The sequence below is a fragment of the Vombatus ursinus genome, unplaced genomic scaffold (genome assembly GCF_900497805.2).
Source record: "Vombatus ursinus unplaced genomic scaffold, bare-nosed wombat genome assembly UNPS02014798.1, whole genome shotgun sequence".
Classification (NCBI taxonomy): Eukaryota; Metazoa; Chordata; class Mammalia; order Diprotodontia; family Vombatidae; genus Vombatus; species Vombatus ursinus.
In genome coordinates, this window is record NW_020954576.1 from 41610694 (window position 1) to 41631288 (window position 20595).

The 20595-nt window shown below is 40.1% G+C and overlaps 1 protein-coding gene across 2 annotated transcripts in view; it reads left to right on the forward strand.

Annotated features, from left to right (window-relative positions):
* The first annotated feature begins 319 nt into the window (after window positions 1-319).
* KCNH1 (potassium voltage-gated channel subfamily H member 1) overlaps window positions 320-20595 on the forward strand; it is a 499689-nt gene continuing 479413 nt past the window's right edge. For both annotated transcript variants that reach the window (XM_027871485.1, XM_027871486.1), the window contains exon 1: window positions 320-465. In XM_027871485.1, coding sequence (XP_027727286.1) covers window positions 387-465 — 79 coding nt within the window. In that variant the 5' untranslated portion in view covers window positions 320-386. The remainder of the gene's footprint in view (window positions 466-20595) is intronic.

Here is a 20595-nt window from a genome sequence, read left to right on the forward strand (position 1 = left end):
CTCCATCTCCTGGGCACCCGGGGCGAGGCCGGGGCAGCTGCGCCCGCCAGGGGCCGCTGCAGGCCAAGGCGAACCTCCCTCCGCTTCCTCTATTCTCCCCCCCCCCCCCCCCCCCCCCCCCCCCCCCCCCCCTCCCGGAGGCGGCTGCAGCAAGCAGGAGCTGGGAGCGAGTGCATTGCGAGGCGGGCTGGAGGGAGGGAGGCGTGAAGAGAGCGAGGGAGGCTGCTGGAGGGAGCCTCCGCCTCCGCTGCACCAGCCCGCTCGGGTCCCAGCGGAGACCATGGGGAGCTCCGAGCGGGGATCGCGCGCTGCTCCCGCGCCTAGACTCCTGCAGTCGTGAAAAGCCGAGTCGGGACTCCCCCCCCAACCCCAGAGCTGCGGGGAGGATGACTATGGCTGGGGGCAGAAGGGGGCTGGTTGCCCCTCAGAACACGTTTCTGGAGAATATTGTCCGGAGGTCCAATGGTAAGAGATGCCTTTGAATCGATTCTATCGCGTTGTAGATGAATTGATGTTCGGCAAACGCCCCTTGGCCGTCCCGCGCCCCCCTCTCCAGCGGATGCACCCCAGCCCCCCGAGCTTTGGTCTCTCACAGAGCCGGTGCAACGGGGAGGGCGGCGAGGATGCTGCCTGCCTCCCGGAGCGAGCCCCAGGGCTGAGAAGGGGAGGGGGGCTAGCTAGCGAGGCCAGGGGATGGTGGTGGTGGTGGTGGCAGCATGTCTCGAGGAGAGGATGCACACCCCGGAGAGTTCTTCCCGGGGCACCTTTTTGGGGTGTCCTCTTTCCGCAGGGTGATAACAAAGTAGTCTGAAAAAGTGTCAGGGTGCCCGACGGGGCGCTAGGGGGATGCACCTCCTCCACGGGCTAGCCGCCTCAGTCGGTTCGTCCGCGGACCTCCGGTTCTCTGGTCACTGCAGGTTTTCTTAGCTCTCCTGCTGCAGACCCTCACCCAAGCCCTGCCCTAAGCCGCTAACCCTCCAGTTAGGGGTGGAGGCGGACGGGCGGAGGAGTGGGGAGAGCTTTTGGATTGTCAACTCCGCACCAGCTTGGTCAGTCTTGTAAAGGAGCTCACAGGGCAGGCCGTTCATCTTTTCTCTCCGTCAGGGTTCAGAGGCATCGGGAAAGGGTAAGATCCAGATGCAGCCTCGGCCGGTGGATGCCTCCTTCCTGTGTCGTGTGAAGTGTCAGAATCATGTGTCAGATGGGGTTTCCTTGGGTTTTCCAGAGCACAGGTGCAGAGCTGATTAAGTAGTTACAGGTGCAGCCCTTTGTAGCATCTCCTTCTCCTGTCCAAACCCACGACAGCGGAGATGTGTCACACTTGGGCTGTGAAATCCAGGATCCTGTTTCCCCATAAACTAATTAAATGTCCAGCAAAATCTCTCAGTAGCTCTCAGCTCCATTGTAACTGTGGTTAGCTAAGGTAGCAGGGGCACTTGTAGACGACAGTCCACCCCAGGTCCTAGTTCAATGTGAATAACTTACAGAAAGTTCTCTTCAGTAGTGAGCAGCGATTTCAAACACCTTTGAGGCCAATACTGAAGAGACCGGAGGCAGAGCCTGTCAAAAGGAAATAGCACTAGGCGCAGGTGGTAGGTATAGAGCAAATGCATTCATCAAATTGCTAAAATTAGCTGAAAGGGAAAGAAGCCTTTAAGTGCACTTTGTGGGTTCCTTAAGCCCCCATCTCCTCATAGAAAAAAAACATTTTCAGTTTATCTGAGAAACTGAGTAGCTGTAATTCAGGAAATGAGGTTTTAAAATTTGTAAACATGAAGCTTTTGGAGACATAACCAGCTGGGATACAAAAATGAGCCCCTCCAGTAAGATTAAGGCAGAAATTTCAAAGGGAGATTTTTTCCCTTCTTTTGGTGGTGTTATAGTTCTATACTGATTTACTTACATATTGTTTTCCCTAATAAAAACACATTCTAAATTTATCCTACTTTAGTAATAAACAATCAACTGGATCTGCAAGTATGCATCAGCTAATCTGTATTATTTAAATGCTTTCCTAGAAATCTTGAGATGTTAAGAGGGAAGAACAATGCAGTTCTTGGGGGAGGGGTGGACTTTCTTTTCCATCCAGTAATCTGTCACTTCTTGGATTTCTTTTTCAACTGAAGCAGGTGGCTTGTGAGGCAAGGTCAAAGTGGTTATCAGGTTATGAAAGCTTCTGGTAATTAATAATACCTGAATGGCAATAATGAACCTATACTTCCAAAGAGTTGGATTTGCCCTCTGAACCTTTGGAATTAGGCTTGGATCTTCAAATAAAAGCTCATGTTGTTGTTGAGATTGACTGGTCAGAGAAAAATGAACCAATCACTGTACAGAATTTCAAGTTCTTTCCTTATCTGAGAACCTTAGTAGGAGGGAATTGTCATGGCCCTTAATGAGCAATTTATACAGAAGAGAGAAATGACCATTGATGAGTAGGTGAGGACAGAGGTTGTGGTATACCCATATGATGTGTGGGTATTTGCTGATGTAGATATAGAAGTCTTAGATGCCAAGTCCTTGTAAATCCTGCCCCTGGGTCCCTGCAGGTGAGGAGAGAAAAGACTTCCTTCCTGTTCATCGGATCTCAGAGATACTACAGGCCCTGAGCATCCTGAACTTTTTGTAAACACCCATGGACTGCTAATGGAATAAGCATGTGTGAACATTTTTAGCAGTGACATTTTAAATTGAGCACCACTGACAACAGCTTGCCTTGAAGTTTTTTTTTAAAGTACTTCTTGCAACAGCTGAACTATTTGCCTCTTTCCCTACTGAAATGATAAATGTTTAGATGGCAAAGGTAATGTAACATTGTGGGTTGGTCTAGGGTTTAAAAATTTCTAAGAATTCTGAGTTTAAAAGTACAGATTTATTCTTTCTATTTATATCTTCATATATTCAATTTTTCTACACTGAAAAAGTATATATGTACTTATATTTTAAAAATGGATTACTCCACAAAGGCAGCAATATGGATGTTGCTTCTGTTATTGTTTGGTGATTTTTGTTAAGCATTTAAATAACGTGTTCATTTTTACAATGTGTTTCATTACATTTTATTAAATACTTCTTGTAAGGGTGCTGGGAGAGATCTGCTTATATTGCTCTCCTTATGTTAAAAAAATGAGGAATGTGAATGTTAAATGACATGTGAATGAATGCCCCTGGCTCAGCAGGCAATGATAGAACTAGGATTAGAGCTTCTTCTCATCACTGGCTTTTCACACCCTACTAATTCAACCCACTGGAGCACCTGCATTACTGGAATTCAACGTCAATGCCCAAGATGCTAGAATTTGATTTGGATGCTTTCTGATTCCCTTGGGCTTCCTTTCTATACTCAGAGTTTTCTTAAAGACAGGGGGAAAAAGCCTAGGTTGGAATAAAGAAGAAGGAGGGACCAAGCATTTATTAAGTGCTAGATGGTTTACAAATATTATCTCATTTGATCTTTACAGTAATACTAGAAGATAGGTGCTATTGATGTAAATGTCTCAAGGAGGATTGAAACTCAGGTCTTCCTGACTTCAAGTCTGGCTCTCTCTTCACTTTGACACCTAGAGGGAATTGGTAGAATTATTGATGACCCATGTAATTTATACATTGGGTTTTAATCTATGTTAATTAATATCAGTTTAACTTCTAGGAGGTAGAGGAAGGGAAAGGAGTTGAATTTTTTAAAAAGGGGTTTGAGGAGGGATAAAGGAAAAATAGTCACTAAGTTGGAGCGGTTTCTTTAGTGGTCATAGAGTCATAGAATATTTGAACTGGAAGGAACTTTGGAGATCATGTACACCAAACTCTTCATTTTATTGAAGCAGTAACTGAGGCCAAGAGAAAGAGAAATGACATATCCAAGGTAACACATCCAGTTCGAGGGAGAGTTACAAATGGAGACCAGGGCCTGCTAACTCAAACCAATACTTTTTCCAGTCTGCCTTGGTCTTCCTTGTCACATCATTATTTGCTCTCAAGTAACGTCATTTTCCTGTGGAATATAATAAAGTATTTTAACAACCATCTTTTTGACCAGCAGCCACCTCACTGCATCCACACAGGATAATAGGGCAGAGGAGAAACTAGTACTAACAAAATGAAGGGCAATATTTTACCTTTGTCTCAGTGTTTTAGTTACAAATGATTCCGTCTAGTACAGAGCAAGATATAGTGGTTATTTGATGCATTAATAGGATCAATTTCACCGAAAACAACCCAGGCAATATTGGAAACATCCCCAGTCTCAAGTCAAGGGGATATTTGACAGTTGCTTGATTTATTTGTACACTGTATACAGCCAACTGGAGTAATTCATTTCTCAGAGTGGATGGATTTGTGTTGGCCTAAGTACTCATCGGATCAGAGGATCATAAAATCTCCCTCTGTCTTGGCAGCATCAGACCTTGCTCCTTGCTTTAGTTATGCACATTGTTGGAAACAGCCATCTTCCTTCATCTTTAAGTAGCTTAATACTACAGCCAACATTCTCATGGAAGCAAATAAGAGGTCTCCTGGACCAAGAAAGGCAGGCAGAGAAGGGGCAAGGCATTTGTACATGCTAGGTAGGGTTGGAAGGTTCTAATACAGTGTCTGACATAGAATGGGAACTTAATAAATGCTTGAGGAGTTGAATCAGAAAATTGCACTCCTTAATACAATTGCAGTTTTCAGCTCTCATGTAAAAGATGAAGCACAGAGCTGGAAGGGACCTCAGAAATAACCAAATCCAACTTTTTTATTTTGTTGATTAGTAAACTGAGGCCCAAAGAAGTGAAGGGACTTGCCCAAAGTCACATAGATAGTAAACAGAAAATCTAGGAGTCAAACCTATGTCCAAATCCATTGATCATTCTACAGTACCACAGAACTGGACTCACAAAAAAAGTCTTCAATCCACAAAAAGTAGAATTTTCTGGCTGGCTTCAAAATATTCCGTTTATAAAGTTCTATTAAAAAGTATCCCTCATTTTACCATCTTCCTACTCCCTATTTGTTGCACCTTAGCCAGCTGCCTTCATTGCCTATCCCTAGTCCTGGTCTGGGTTGGCGGGTCTAGGTACCAGGAAAACACACAAAACGATTAAAAGAAACTATCCAGGACATATGTTTAAGTCCTGTAAAGCAGAAACCTAACAATTGGAATGCCATAGTAACAATCCATACTGATTAGCAGGAGTGAAATGAGGCACATGCTGGTACATATTTGTGAACATATATAAATTACAGATTGCCTAATCAGCTGTGTTGTTGTAGAATTTGAAGCTGGTTCAGGTTGTTGGCACGATGAGTTAGCAAACAGGAGGAGAGCCACGGGAAATGTTTTGTGTGTTCATAGATGTGTTGAGTCATGGAAATATTTATAAAACAACAAAAAAACCCCACCTTCCTAAAATCCTTTCTATCCCACTGAAAAGGGAGAGTAATAATAAATCTGGATTATCCCTAGGTCAACATAGGTGGCTGACTTTTTTTTGTTTTTGTTTTATGTTGTAAAATAATTTCTAAACTCATGGGTTGAAATGAATGAACTTCAGCCAAGCCCAAATTCAGTTCTTAATAGAAGATGGGAAAATTTAACTAGATTGAGTCATGATTGCTAATAGATTATGGAATGAGGAGAGGAGGTGTTAGAAGCATCCTGTGTTTTAGTAAGACATGGGAGATGGAGTTTAGGATGGTTTGAGTTGATTAGTGCTGATAAGACCAAAATTTTGAATTTAATTGCCTGGCCTGGGGGAGTCATGAGACCTGGGTTTAAATCCTAGATTCTATATTTATTAGCTGTGTGACCTATGGACAAAGCATTTAATTTTTTCCAGGTTCAGTTTCACCATTGATTAAGTGGGGATGATAATACTTGGTCTGCTAACTTGGGGGTTATAAGGAGGCCACTTTGTAAGCTTTACATTAAGTGTGAGTTATCACAAGCATTTAGCATAGGAAGAATTTGTTGAGGCCCTCTAGCCCAATCTCCTTATCTTATATTGGAGAAAACTGAGGCTCAGAGTCAAGATTTGAACCCAAATTCTATCTTCTTTCTATGGAACCATTCTTCCACCTGTCAACAATAATAATATGATTGTGTGGGACAGTTAGCATTTTTCTATGTGAAGCTACTTCTTAGTTTTATGCTTCTCATATATTCATTCAGTAGTCATAGAGGGCATGGCAAGGTAGGAATATGTACCTTATTATTGAGGCAGCCAGGTGGGGTAGTGTGGTTAAAGTGCTGGGCCTAAACTCAGGTAGACCTGAGCTCAAATCTGCCTTCAGACACCTACTGGCTTTGTGACCCTGGGCAAGTCACTTAACCTCTTTCTGCCTCAGTTTCTTCAACTGTAAAATGGGGATAGTAATAGTGCTTACCTCTCAGGGTTTTTGTGAGGATCAATGAGCTAATATTTTGAAGTGCTTAGCACAGTGCCTGACACAAAGTAGGTGCTTCATAAGTGGTCGTTTCCTTCCTTCTTGTTCTTCCTTCATCTAGACCAGTCCTCTTGCCTTTAGAAAGGAGTATACCTGAACTACTAAAGAACAGCTTCTTTTAAACAACTCCAGGAATAGAGATTTTAGTAAATTATTTGCAGTTTGATCAACATTTATTATATAACCACTGTTTGTAAGGCTCTTTGATAGGACCTAAGGGTTCAAAATGGAAAATGGCACAGTCCCTATCTTCAAGGAACATACAGTTTAATGAGATGACAGGGAGAATACGGCATGTACATTCCCTTGTTATCTTGACTGTCAGGAAAGTGTTTTCTTAGTTCTTTCTAAGTCTTGACCATATTAATTAAGCCTAGTTCTTAGGACAGGTTAAACCCTTGAAAAACAGTTTTAATTCTTTTTCTAGAATTACTTTTTATATCTAGAAGCATTAATCCTTTTTTATTTGTCTTTTGCCAAATCTGTCTATTTCCCACCTCCTTCTACATAGACAGATCACCCTGGCATTGAAACCTTGTGAGATTTCTTTCAACCACTGTCTTCCATCCAATGCCAAATCCAGTCCTATAGCTTCATGTGATTAAGATGTATCATTTTTTATGCTTTCATTTAAAGCTTACTTCCAAAAGCCACTAGACACTGTATTTTTTACCATAAAATCTTTTAAGGAGAAATTGACTCAGGGAGCAAATGAAAAATGGATGGAAAAATATCAACCACCCTAATGTTATTAAAAAAATAGGTAAGTGATATTTTCAACATCACTTAATTGTGGCAGGTTTTCAATAAACTTTCATAGAGATATTCTCATTTAATTTGATATTGATTGTGAAATCCATTCATCTTTGTCACTTGAAAGTCTAAAATCCAAAGAGTCATTCCAAAGGAACAGAGGCAGAAAAGTATGAGAGTGCTTAGAGGGGAGTGTGGAAGAGATAAGTCTGGAAATGTGGGGTGATAGGCTCTGATGCCAGACTGAGGAGTTTGAACTTTTCTAATTAGCCAATAAAGAGAAGGTTTTGAGAAGAGGAGGGAGGAGACAGATCTTTCTGGCAAGGAATGAAAGATTAATTGGAAAGAGTGGTGAAGAGAAAAGAAGTGGAAAGATCCACCAAGATGCTTCTGTAATAATCCAGACAGGTGGGAATGGAGTCTATATTAGGGTGGTAGCAGTAAGAATACAGAGGAGGGGGCAGAAGTGAGAATTGGCTGAGGTAAAATGGCCAGGATTTGGTAACAGATTGGATGTGGGAGGTGGGGATGAGGCAGGGCTTCAAGGTAACACCAAGGTTTCTAACAGTTAGTGAAATGTTTAATTTTGTTCTTGAAGTTGAAAGGGCTGGAATACCCAGCCTCTATAATTTACTGACTTAATAAAAAATGCATTCAATCTGATATTAAGACCAGGCACAAAGCAAGAAGCTACTGATTCCATTGGGATTATAGCTTGTTTCATGAAAAGATTGGACTCTAAATAATTGAGGCTCTAATATCTATTATCTTTGGAGTTTTGCTGTTGGAACAAACAATAGTCCATTTAATGACTTTTGTAGATGATAACATTTTCAAATGCTTAACTTTTGTGGACCACTAACTTAAATGTCCCTGTATGAGGGTATAATGCATTTTTTATTCCATTTGTGCTTCAGTGTGACTGCTCCACCCTTCTTCTACTCCATGTTTCACTCTTTTTTTCTCTTTTTCACTATATTCCTTTTCTTCTTCATCATGGTCATTTTCTTCTATTCAGAAAGGTAGGATGTTGCTTCCTTATTCCTTTATGTGTATTTATTTCTCTCATCCTCATCATTTCTCTAAGCAATTCTGTCTTGTTTTCTACCAATTTCTATTCCCTCCCCCCTCCCTGAAAAAAAAATGGTTTGCCTGAAAATGAGCAAAAGGATGCTTCTTCCCTCTCTTTGCCTAACCTCCTTTAGTGGATTTGATTTGAAAACCTATGAAACCAATGTCTTTAGCCATCCATAACATTACAAATGAAAAAGTGCTACTATCACATCACTCAGGGAGATATGTGCCCTATCCAGGTGATGGTATTCAGGTAGTGGGAGTTTATTGTGAAATATTTACTGTAGCCCCATAAAATAACAAATTCTGGTAGGGACTGACGCATTTTGTGTGAGCTGCCTGCTGAAAGTAGCTTTGTAGCTTTTATATGTGTAATTACTCAAACTGAGTCACTTTCCCAAGTCGTTGCTTTGGTTTCTCCTTTGTTATTTGGGGGGTAATTATGATGAAATGCAATTTTCTAATAATTCCTTTTTAGAATATCTATGTATTATGCTTTATGTGCAAATAGCAGGCTTAGGATGCCATCTGACACGTTTTGTACCACGGTAACGTAGCTTGTATCATGCTCCATTAGCTGAAGAAGCTTTAAAAATTCAATTTTTTCCTTTCAAATCTGTGAAGGTTCTGTGTTCTCTGAACCTGCAGAATTCTGTGTGGGTGGGAAAAGTTGCTTTTAGGAAGCCTTACATTTTGTTTCCTCTATCCTTGCAGCCCACAGACCCTTCATGGGTGAAAAAACATTGGAGGGAGTAAGAGAAATCTGGCTAACTTGATCCAAAGTTCAGCAGACACAATTGAGGCTTGAGAAAAGAGCAAGGACAGGCTGTTGAGCCAGCCCATTTCAGTAAATAACCCATCTTGTTATTCTTCACATGTGACATTCCACCTCCAGGCTCCATGTATTTGTACAAGCTGTACCCCATGCCTGGAATGCCCTGTTTCTCACTTTTTTCTCTTAGAATTCTTAGTTTCCTTCAAGGTTCTGCTCAAATGATGTCCTACATGAGGTGTTTTTACTGATCTTTTCAATTGCTGGTGCTTCCCCTTAGTTCTGTGCCAAATTACCTGATATTTATTTTGTAGATGCTTAAAGACATACATTTGTAACTCTCCTTCTCCCCATTTCACTAGAATGTAAGCTTCCTGGGGGTAGATATGGTTTCATTTTTGTCTTTGTATCTCTGGTGCTTAACACAAAGTGGACACTCAATGAATGTTTATTGATTAGTTTGAAACAGTTGAAGGAAGAGGATTGCCTTCTTATAATTTAAATCGAGTGGCAGGCTAGATGCTTTCCTATAGGTTGCTAGCTAATTGGGGGCCATTGGGCTAGACACTGTAATGATAACTCATGTTTATGTATAGCATTTTAAAGTTTGCAAAGCACTTTCCTCATAACAGCCCTGTGTGGCAGGGATTGCAAAGTTGTCATAGCCTTACTTTATAGATGCCAAAAGTAAGTCTGAGAGAGGTTAATTGTCCAAAGTCACAGAGCTAACACATGCCATAGGCAGAACTTTAACTTTGCTGATTCCAAATCTAGTGATTTTTCTACCATACTTTGTTGTCTCTGTTGTGTCTGTTGTCTCTGTGTCTGAATGTGTATTCATGATGACAGGATATATATTTTGCCCGGGGCTCCAGGAGCACTAGTAACTCACTATGGGATTTTCTGAAGAGCTCATGAGTAGGCCTACTGATATCTACAGTTTATTTATCAATTAGGACCCTTTCAATATGTGACATTAGTATAGCGATTCACAAGTACTATGGGTCACGTTATATTCCCCAAACACAGGAACTCCATAGAGGAAAAGCTTGCTATAGTAACTCATACTCATACAGTATTTTTTGGTTACAAAGTAAAAAAAGCATTATAGAATCTCAGGGTGGAAAGGGACCTCAGAGGCCATTGATTCTTGTTTCTATTGGAATAAGAATTTCTTCTAATACACAAGTGACCATCCAGCTTTTGCTTGTAGATACCCAGTAAAAGGTGGCACACTCCCTCCCCAGGCAGTCCCTTTTGCTTTTGGAAAGTTCTAATTGTTAGGAAGTTTTCCCTTAAATCAAGTCTGAGTTTGTCATTCTGTAATTTTTATTCATTGCTCCTAGTTATATATGACCTATGTATGTATACATATATATATATATTTATATTTATATAGAGATAGAGATATATCTGCGACCAAGAAGAAGAAGTCTGATCCCTCTTCCAAGGAACAATTCTTCAAATACTTGAGGTCAGCTATCATGTCCCCTTTAAGTCTTCCCCAAGAAAAAGATGTCCATTTCCCTCAAGTTGACCTCTTATGGCAGGAATCTCAAGGCCCTTTGTCATGCTGATTGCCCTTCTCTGGACACTTGCCAGTTTATTAATGTCCTTCTTAGAATGTGGAGGTCAGAAATGAATATAATACTCCAGATACATTCTGAGTAGGGTTGAGAACAGTAGACTATCACCTCTAAGATCCTAGACAGTATATAATTACAGCCCAAGATTACATTACTTTTCTTTTTAGTTGCCATATCATACTATTGAGACATATGGTGCTCTGCAGTTCACTAAATCCTCTTATCTTTTCTCAGACAAAAAGACATCTCCCCCAATCTGTCCTCTCAGATTTCCATGTCAATTTGGAGGAGAGAGAATGTATGTAGGGAATGTATATAGTCAGGACAACTCATGATTCTAGGGTTGTATTTCAAGTAGAACTCCTTCCTGTCTCTGAAGCTACAACTATTGATGTCATCTGCTGGTCTGGTAATGTGTTCCGTCAGATTGCTTTTTCCACTGAGTTTGGAAAACTCTCTTCTCTGCCAAACTGTGAGCTGCTGCTCACATATGATCTTCATCCAGTGGGCTGTTTTCTTCCCTGTGCTGGCATTTTCTGGTTTTCTGCTGAGGTGCTTTGGTTTGCAGATTCTTTGCCAATCTGCTGCTATCTTCTGATTCTCCACTGAATTAAAGTTTCCATGTGGTCTCTTTCCAAGAGGAAAGTACATGCTTTTTGAGAAATGAACAGAATCTGGATGATAATGATGAGGATAGAGGAAGCAACTATGTGTGAAGCGACTATCTAACCCATAGTATCAGGGTTATTCTAGCTCTTTTGTGAGTCAGATGCATAGCTAAAATCATCTAGCCAGCAAATTTCCTTAAGTCATTTCTGCTTTTTGAACTACTTTGCTTTTGTTTCAGTAACCACAATTCTAGGCCTTTTTACTATTCGCATCAGAATTAAGAAATTTCCTTTCAGCCTATCATCTTTCTTACTCCTCTACATGGCAAAATTAAGACAATTAAAGCTCTTTAATGCTTGTGGGAAAATTGGTTGAGGAAAGAGGGATTCAACAAGGGACAAAAAAATCTTTCTTTAAACACAGCTCCTGAAAGTATTCTTTGATGATCAGTTAAACATTTTTTATTATGAAGGAGAAAATTATTAACAAACATGAACATTTCTACATATAACGGGCAGAAAAAGAGAATTTTTATGAAATAATGAACTATTATATACATCTTGTGTTGATTTTTTTTTTAACTAAATTCAGTGTGGTAGTTCAAAAAAAAAAAAGAAAGAAATTTCCTTTCAGCTACTACCATGTCCCTGGCCACTAGTGCCAGAGCCATGCAAATCACTCTGGAGCTTTATGTAGCAAGACTAGTGGGGCAAGGGCAGCTAGGTAGTGCAGTGGATAGAGCACCAGCCCTGGAATCAGGAGGATCTGAGTTCAAATCTGGCCTCAGACACTTACTAGCTATGTGACCCTGGGCAAGTCACTTAACCCCAATTGCCTAAAAAAAAGAGAGAAAAAAAAAAGACTAGCAGGGCAGACTGGGCGTAGTAACTTTCATCCTGCATGCCAGCTGGCACAAATATCACTGCTTTCTGTATAATATATCCTCTAAATTTGACAGTAATCAAAACCTGTAGTTTTGCTGGGCTATAGTTTGCAAACTTTGCTCTCTGCCCGTATTTTAAAAAATCGGGGCAACCGGCATCCTTCTCTAGTTCTGCAGCATTTGTCCCCACTCTCCACGATCTTTCAAAGATCACTTTGATAATGACAGCAATCATATCTGCTTGTTATTTCAGTGTTCTGGGATGTTTATTGCCTGGGCCTGGTGATTTAAAGTCATTGAGAGCAGATAGGTGTTATCCTATTATCTGATTACTGATCTTGGGTTTCAGTTCCTAATTCATCAGTTTTTTTTTTGTTCTGTCCTTTCTAGTCCAAAGATCATTCTCACAGGCAGAGAAGTCAGAGGTAAAATACTAGTGTAGTAATTTTGCCTTCTCTCCAACATCCATTATCATTTTTATATTCTGAGCGTTTATCTTCTTCTTTCTTTGATCCTTCTTCCCCCCAATATAATATGACATAAAAATCCTTTTTTTTTGTCATTAGAATTCCTCATCAGCTTCAAATAATGTTGAACTTAGCACTCCTGACACTCTTTTCATAGGAGCATGACGCATCTTTGTGTCCATTCTTCCTGCCTGTCCTTGATTTCTTCTCTGTTGTTGTTCAGTCATTCAGTCATGTCTGACTCTATGACTTCATGGACTTTTGTCCATGGGGTTTTATTGGCAAAGATACTGGAGTAATTTGCCATTTCCTTCTCTGGTGTATCCCCATTTTATAGATGAAGAACTGAGGCAATTAGGGGTTAAATGACTTATCCAGGGTTACACAGCTAGCCAGCGTCTGAGGCTGGATTTTAACTCAGATCTTCCTGACTCCAAGACTGGTATTCCATCTACTGCACCGCCTAGCTGCCCCTCTTCTTTCTCTCTACATAACTTTAAAATCTAAAGTGGACCCTATGCATGCACTTCAATCTCTTTAGACAACTCCCTCTTGCTTTCCCCTCATTGCAATTGTTTCTGTTTGTATCTTCAGACTTTTATTCCTCATTTCTTCATGGGCTGACTTTTGAACCTTTGATATATGATCTCTCTAAACTAAAGGTACATGTCAGACTACAGTTGGCTTTCTCCTCCTCACTCATAAATTCGAAGATGGAGTGGTCACTTCTCCCAGTGTTCCCATCATTTCTTCTTCAGTAGTCAGTTCCTCCTTGTTAGCCAGGATTAGGAGTGCCATAGCGATGCCCCTGATTACTTTCTCTGCCTTTTGAAGGATTCAACTGTCATGAAGGCAAATCAAGAAATGGTTAGTTACTCTACTTTCAATAGAAAGAGCCCAAGCAGATGCCTAGATAACATATCACTGCTATGTCATGCTTTGGAACCGGGCTTGTGATAAGTTTTACAAACTTCTCATTCATTTCTTTTTTCTGTCCAGGTAGTCTATTGTATATTTCCATGACAATTATACAGTTGTTCATCCAAATGCTCTCAACCATGCATACCCTCTTCTTGTTTCCGGATTTATTTATCCACAGGAGGATATCTTCTTAATACAATGCGCTGTTCTGCTACTTTTCTTTTTCTTTTTCGATGTATTTGAATGAGGCATATCCTGCTAGAGCCATATTATAGTCCTGGGTCTCCATCCCACCAAGTATCAGTGATACTTACCAATTATGCCTGATTTGTTTCCTTATAATAGGACCTCTAGTTCATCCTGAGTGTGACCTATATTTTGTGGATAGACATGGGCCATGGGTTCTATTACTAGTTCATTTTTTGGATTTTGTCTTATGTATTTCTGGGAGTCTCTATCGCTATTCTTCTTCCTACATTGTAGCTATTTAATTTAGCTTGGTAGATATAAATAGGCAGCTTTCTCTCTTCCTCTTTATTTTGTTTAACAATCTTTTTATTAGGTTTTTAAGATTCCAGCTGTACATATATATGTATGTATGCATATACATGTATATGCACACATACATGTAAATATACACACATAGTTAATCCTTAATATTTGTGCTTTTAATTTTTATGACTTCAAGCATTCACGTGATTTTATTAGTAATGTCATATTCACTTTCATGTTGGCAACCATACGTATTCACGGCTATATACAGTAGAAAAAAAATGAAAGGCTCAATGCAGAAGTTTAAATCCACAAAAAGGAGAAAAGTATTCATCAAAGTGTTTGTTAATCTGCTCCAGAAAGGACTAAAGTAAACTCTCAGGTGTGCAATGAGGGAATTGAAAAAATGGAAAAGTGGCAAAGTTTGTGGGCAAATGAGATGATGGTCATCTCTACCATCTTTCTGGTGATGGCATCTGGCTTCCTCCACTCCCTGTTCTGCCAGGCTCCTGAGCCTCTCAGCCAACTGAGTGGAGCAGCCAGCAGCTCACTGTATCAGGGCTGGGAACTCACCCCAAGGCATTAGAGTCAGGAAGACCTGGGTTCAAGTCTGTTGGCTGTTTGACCCTGGATAAGTCCCTTAACCCCTCAGTGCTCTAGGCATCTTTCTAAGATTACAAGTTGCAGAGAAGATGCCAACATGCATTGGTAGGGGGAGTTTCCACATCCAGGACTTCCCTATGGCAATAAAATTACAGGTTAAGTGTCTACCAAAGTTTGGTCTGTTCATTCTCTCTCTCTCTCTCTCTCTCTCTCTCTCTCTCTCTCTCTCTCTCTCTCTCTCTTTCTCTCTCTCTTTCTCTGTCTCTGTCTCTCTCTGTTTCTGTCTCTGTCTCTCTGTCTTTGTCTCTTTCTGTCTCTGTCTCGGTCTCTCTTGCTCTTTGTTCTCGCTTAACATAAGTAAGCAAGTGGATCATTCCCCAGACTTCTCCCTCACCTTGCAGGGCTCTGTGTAGCCCTGTCCCCTCTGTGGCTCCAAGTGTGTAGCCAGAAGCTGAGGACCCCTGTCATGGGGCTGCACCAGCACTTTTACTGTTGCCTTCACTGCCCCCTTTGTGTATGTGTGTATATATGTATATAAAAACAAAAGTTGATGATTCTTATATTTCACGCTGTGGAACAGAAATTCAAATCCCATTCTCAAGCATCATTACTTCCTGACTCAGCCTTTCTCTTCAGAAGGACTTGCCTTTGATAGACCACAGTGATGTAAGCACCACGTGTGCTCCTTCAGTTTCTTATCTTGGATTTCATAACCTTTAGCAATGATTTCTAAACACCTTCTGGCATTATCATTTGTCCTCCCATGAATTCTGAGAAGTGGATTGTAATAATCAGGTCTGACAAGTTTGGGGAAGTTATCTATCACATCTTGAATATGTGTGCTGGGAAGACTGTAACTCTTTCTTCTCTCAATGTCAGAGTGTCTGATGGCTTAGTACCCCGCACCTGGAAGTTGTCAGCCCCACCACTTGTTTCTTCTTCCGATAATTATTGCATAATCTCTCTTCTAACAGTGATCATTTATTCCTGGCAGTTTATGTATAGCGGGCAGCTAGGTGGCCCAGTGGACAGAACACCAGACCTGGAGTCAGGAAGAACTAAGTTTAAATCCTGCCTTAGCTGCTAGCTTTGTGACCTTGGGCAAGTCATTTAACTTCTTTTTGCCTCAATTGCTTCATCTGTAAAATGGAGATAATAATAGCACCTACTTCTATGAGGGTATTGTTAAGATCAAATGAGATAATAATTGTAAAGCACATAGCACAGTGCCTGGCACATAATAAGCACTTTATAAATGCTAGCTATTTTCCTCTTTGGAGGGTCCAGCTCTTCTCTGTATAAGAAAAGGTTTTTTTCTTTAATCTATTATTTCATTCTATATGTCAGTGGTCTTCCCCCCCCCCATTTCATACTCCAAACTTCTGACATAGGTTATGATTCCCTTTTGTCTTTTCAGATTATTTTCCTTCCTTTTTTTTTTAACCTTGGAACCTGTTCTTCCCTTTTTTTAAGGAATATTTCAATCTTCCTAAATTCTGGAGAGTGGCAGAGCATCCCTTGAGCATCATTAACTCTTCTTTGATGAGGGAAATCAGTCTTCACTTTGAGCACATTTAGCAATTGCTTGGCTGTGGCCAAAAAACCAATATCTTATACTCTATGAAGGTCACTGCAAAATTATTCTAGCTTTCTCTACTTGCTAGAAGCAAGATCTTCAGTTATCTGTTCTTCTTATTGGTAACTCTTGTGGCTAAAGTCTGTGGTGAAAGGCTGCAAGAAATTGCCATGGTTAAAGTTTTTTTTTTTTTTAAGAAGTTTGTGAGGTAGGTAGTCCTATTATCCCCATTTGATTGATGAGGAAACTGAAGTTCAAATATTTGCCAAAGACCACACAATCAGTAAGTGGCAGAACCAGAATTCAAACTCATGTCTTTTGGTTCAGTTCAGTGGAATATACTATGCTTCCCTTTTTCTTTTCCTATTATATGGTTAACTTAGAAGGCGTGTGAATGTTTAACTTGAACCAATTTTATAAAGAGATGCAGTAGTAGACTTACCTTGAGGACTTCATTTCCCATGCTACAGCCAACCCAAGGATTTTGTGAGACATAGTACAAAGATTGAAAGGGGAGATAGAGGAGGACCATTGGAGTGACATGGATATGATGTCCCTAGGAGTTATAGCTGGTCCTGATGAGTGCATAGTTGAGACAAATTTCAGTTATTTTCTGTATTTCCCCAAAGGAATCTCAGAAATGAAACTTCAAGAGGCAAATAGCAGGATACCATAAATATGGACTACTATGGCTGTAGGTTCTGAGGTGACTGTCTTGTGGAACCAAAGAGATTAAATAGAAATTAAATTAAAGCTCCCCTAGAGGTATAGGCAATTGCTTCTATTTGTAAGTTCCAAATATACTTTCACTACTTGAATCCCTTCCTTGTTCTTTATGTTTTAATTTCTTAATTTAATGTTTCTGTTATTGGATTCTCTATCTCATTTATGGTCTGGAAATAGAGTTTGGATTAGATTAAGACTTGGGCCATGAGTTGTACGGTTTATTCCTGACCTTCCCCCCAAACCACAATAATTTTGGGGAGAGTTAGTAGGCTTCAATGTATTCAGTTGGCTTTACAGTGGTGGGTTCAATCAAGTAAGCTTGCTATAAACAGATATTTTAGGTTTAAGGGACTTAGGCTAATCACTTTCCAAGGGGCCTCATTAGCAGAGGAATGGGCATGTTTCTTTGAAGAATCCTTTATCTGCTAGAGTGTTTACACACAGTAGTATCTTAAATACACCAGACATAGCAGAAAGACAATTCTGGTAAGTATAAAATTCAGGTCTTAGCTCTGTATGATGTAAAACAAACAAATCATAGGCACCAACAATACTCTGTAAGAGATCAGAGAATTTCTTTCCTTCCCTGGAGATTGTTCAAAAATCAAGGCATTCTTCATCCATCTGAGGATCAGATAATTCATGCTGGAGAGATACCTTATGCATGTAATGAATATGGGAAGCCCTTTCGTCTCAGCTCATCCAATACTGCACATCAGAAGTGTCATACTGACAAGAAACCTTCTAAATATAATGAATATGGGAAAGCTGTTAGCCAGAGTCAAAATCTCATCAGACATCAGAGAAGTCATACTGGAGACAAACTCTCTGAATGTAATGAATGTGTGAAAGTCTTCAGGTAGAGTTCAATATTCATAAGATATGAAAAATCTCACATTGGAAAGTAAGACTAACAATGTCAATAATGTGGGAAAAGTTCATTTGAGACTTGTCGCATTGATAAATATCCATCAGAACTTGTTACCAGCTATATTATCGCTTTAGGTTAAGGAGAGAAAAGGATTTCTCCCCACTCTCAGCCCCCATTTAAGTTCTACCTTGCAATATACATTTTTAGTTTGTTGATGCATTCTTTTTTATAGTAGTTACTTTCCAATAGAAATCTCCTTTATAACAAAGAAAAACAATTAAGCAAACTAATGGATACAGGAAGCATATCTGATAGTACCTGTTATGTTGCATCCCCATAGTCTCTCCCTCCCCTACCCCACCCAGGTGTTATTGATTGCATTATTTGTCCCCTTGAATGCAACACATAGTGGCTGCCACTAGATGGTAGTAAATTTGTGCAAGTCCATGTAATTGTTAGTTAATAAGCATTTATTAAGCACCTATTATAGTTTTAGCTATGAAATAACACTAAATCTCTGAAATACCAGAAGACAGTTGTTGCCAAGGGAAAAAATGTCTTCCATTTTTAAAAGGGAGGAAGACAGAGTAGAAGTTTTAGTATCTTTGTGTCCTTATTGCCTAGCACAGTACCAGGTACATGGTAGGTACTTAATCAATTCTTGTTGATTGATTAGCTCTGCCACTGAATAGTTGTGTAACATTGCCAAAGTCAGTTCCCTCTTTGTGCCTCAGGTTCTGTACAATTCAGAAAAAGGAGTTGGAATAAAGGGAATCTCTAATGTTCCTTCTATTTCTAACTTTTTTTCCTTGACCTCTCAGTGGCTCCTTTGGTTCTGAGGAACCTATGATTCCATATTAGAATGGAGTCTTGTGTAAGTAGGTGCAACTTTCACTGAAAACAGCATTATTATGTAAAGCTTGGGGTTTCTAAAAGATACAGTTGGATTCTCAGCTCTGTACTGGACAGCTGATGTTGCCAGATAAATAACCTGTATAGGAGGAAGTCACAGGAGTTGTGATTCTAATTCAATAGAGGATAGTAACAGAATATTATTAGAGACTTCTATTCATATGTATAAGACTCTTCAGCCAAACCTTCTAACTTGGCAGTGAAAGTGGGATTGAGGATTCCAAATGATCTCCCTAGAGTTTGCATATTTTCTCATATCCAGATCATGTTCAATTCTGAACTGGAAGCATGAAGCTATACTCTTTACTTAAGCAGCAAGTTACTTTCCTAATTATGTTTTGCTGAGTTTATACATCAGTACAAACACATCAGCTCCAAACAGTGAATTTTCTTTTGGATGTTGGAATACCTCTCTAGGCAGCCAGAACGTAAAGTCTTTGAACTAAAGCATGTACCTCTTGCTCATAGAAGAAACCCTTGCTCAGGGCCCATTTATTTTAATTTCAGATTCAATTCTAGTAAGCATTGTTTACCCTCCTGGTAAATTAGGTGTTATTTACATGATCCAAGTTCCTGAAAGAAAGAAGGAAGATGGGGAGGGAGGAGGTCCACAAGGACCTGAGAGGTCTCCTAAAATGGAGAGAATAAAAATAAATAAGCTAGGCTTTCATCTATACTATTTGAAGCATGAAAGTGATAAATGACAGAATAGCTCTAGGGTGACCTGAAAGGCTTAATGCAGTTTCCTAAGCTGCTGAATTTAGATGGAAGGAGAGCCATACGAATTACTTTTGGCAACTGAGAGACTTCAGTTGGCCAGGGAGATGCCCCAGTGTGGTGACATTCTCTGGGACACAGTGAGGTCATTTTAGCTGCCACTCAATGGTTGGAGTAGACCAGGACCGGCTTCAGAGGAACTCACTTAAGGTGTGGCTTCAGTGGAGGAGTAGGCATACCCATACCATCTGGTAGCTTCCATTTTAAGGAATTACCTTTGGTAAGTAGGCATTTAACCCAGTTGTTTCTATGCTATGAAGGAAATGCTTTCAGTGTCCTCTGCATTTTGACACCCTGGGCCAAAGCCCTGGTTGTCTTGCCCTTGTTATAGCTCTGGTAGGGGGAGGATTTGGTTCAACTTCCACAAAATCAGGCTGTGGTTAATTCGTTTTTTATTTTTTTTGCAATGAAAATATATTTTATTTATTTATTTTTTTAATGTTAATTTGTGGTATTCTAAGTCAATATGCAGCCCATACAGATTCATTTGCATTTGAATTGGACACTTGTTGCTCTAGATTCTAGATTCTTGATCTTCCTTTTTAAAACTTTGGGTTTCAAATTTTCTCCCTTCCTCCCTCCCCACCCACCCTCATTGATAAGGCAAGCAACCAAATATAGGTTATATATGTGCAGTTATGCAAAACACTTCCATAGTAGACATGCTGTGAAAAACTAACTCTGTTTCCCTTAATCCTATCCTGCCCACCCATTTATTCTATTCTTTCTTTTGACCCTGTCCCCCCTCAGAAGTATTTGCTTCTGATTACCCTCTTTCCCAATCTGCCCTCCTCTCTGTCATCCCCCTACTCTCGTCTCTTTCTCCCCCATTTTCCTGTAGGGTAAGACAGATTTCCATGCCCAATTGAGTGTGTATGTTATTCCCTCCTTAAGTCAAATTCTAGGAGAATAAGATTCACTCATTCCCTCTCACCTTCTCCCTTTTCCCCTCCATTATAAGAGCCTTTTCTTTTCTGTTTTTTTTTGTAGGATAATTTACCCCATTCTGCCTCTCCCTTTCTCCTTCTCCTAGTATATTCCTCTCTCACCCCTTAATTTTATTCTCCAGATATGACCCCTTCATTTTCAACTCACTCTGTGCCCTCTATCTATATCTATATATATGTACATATAATTTTTTTCCCTC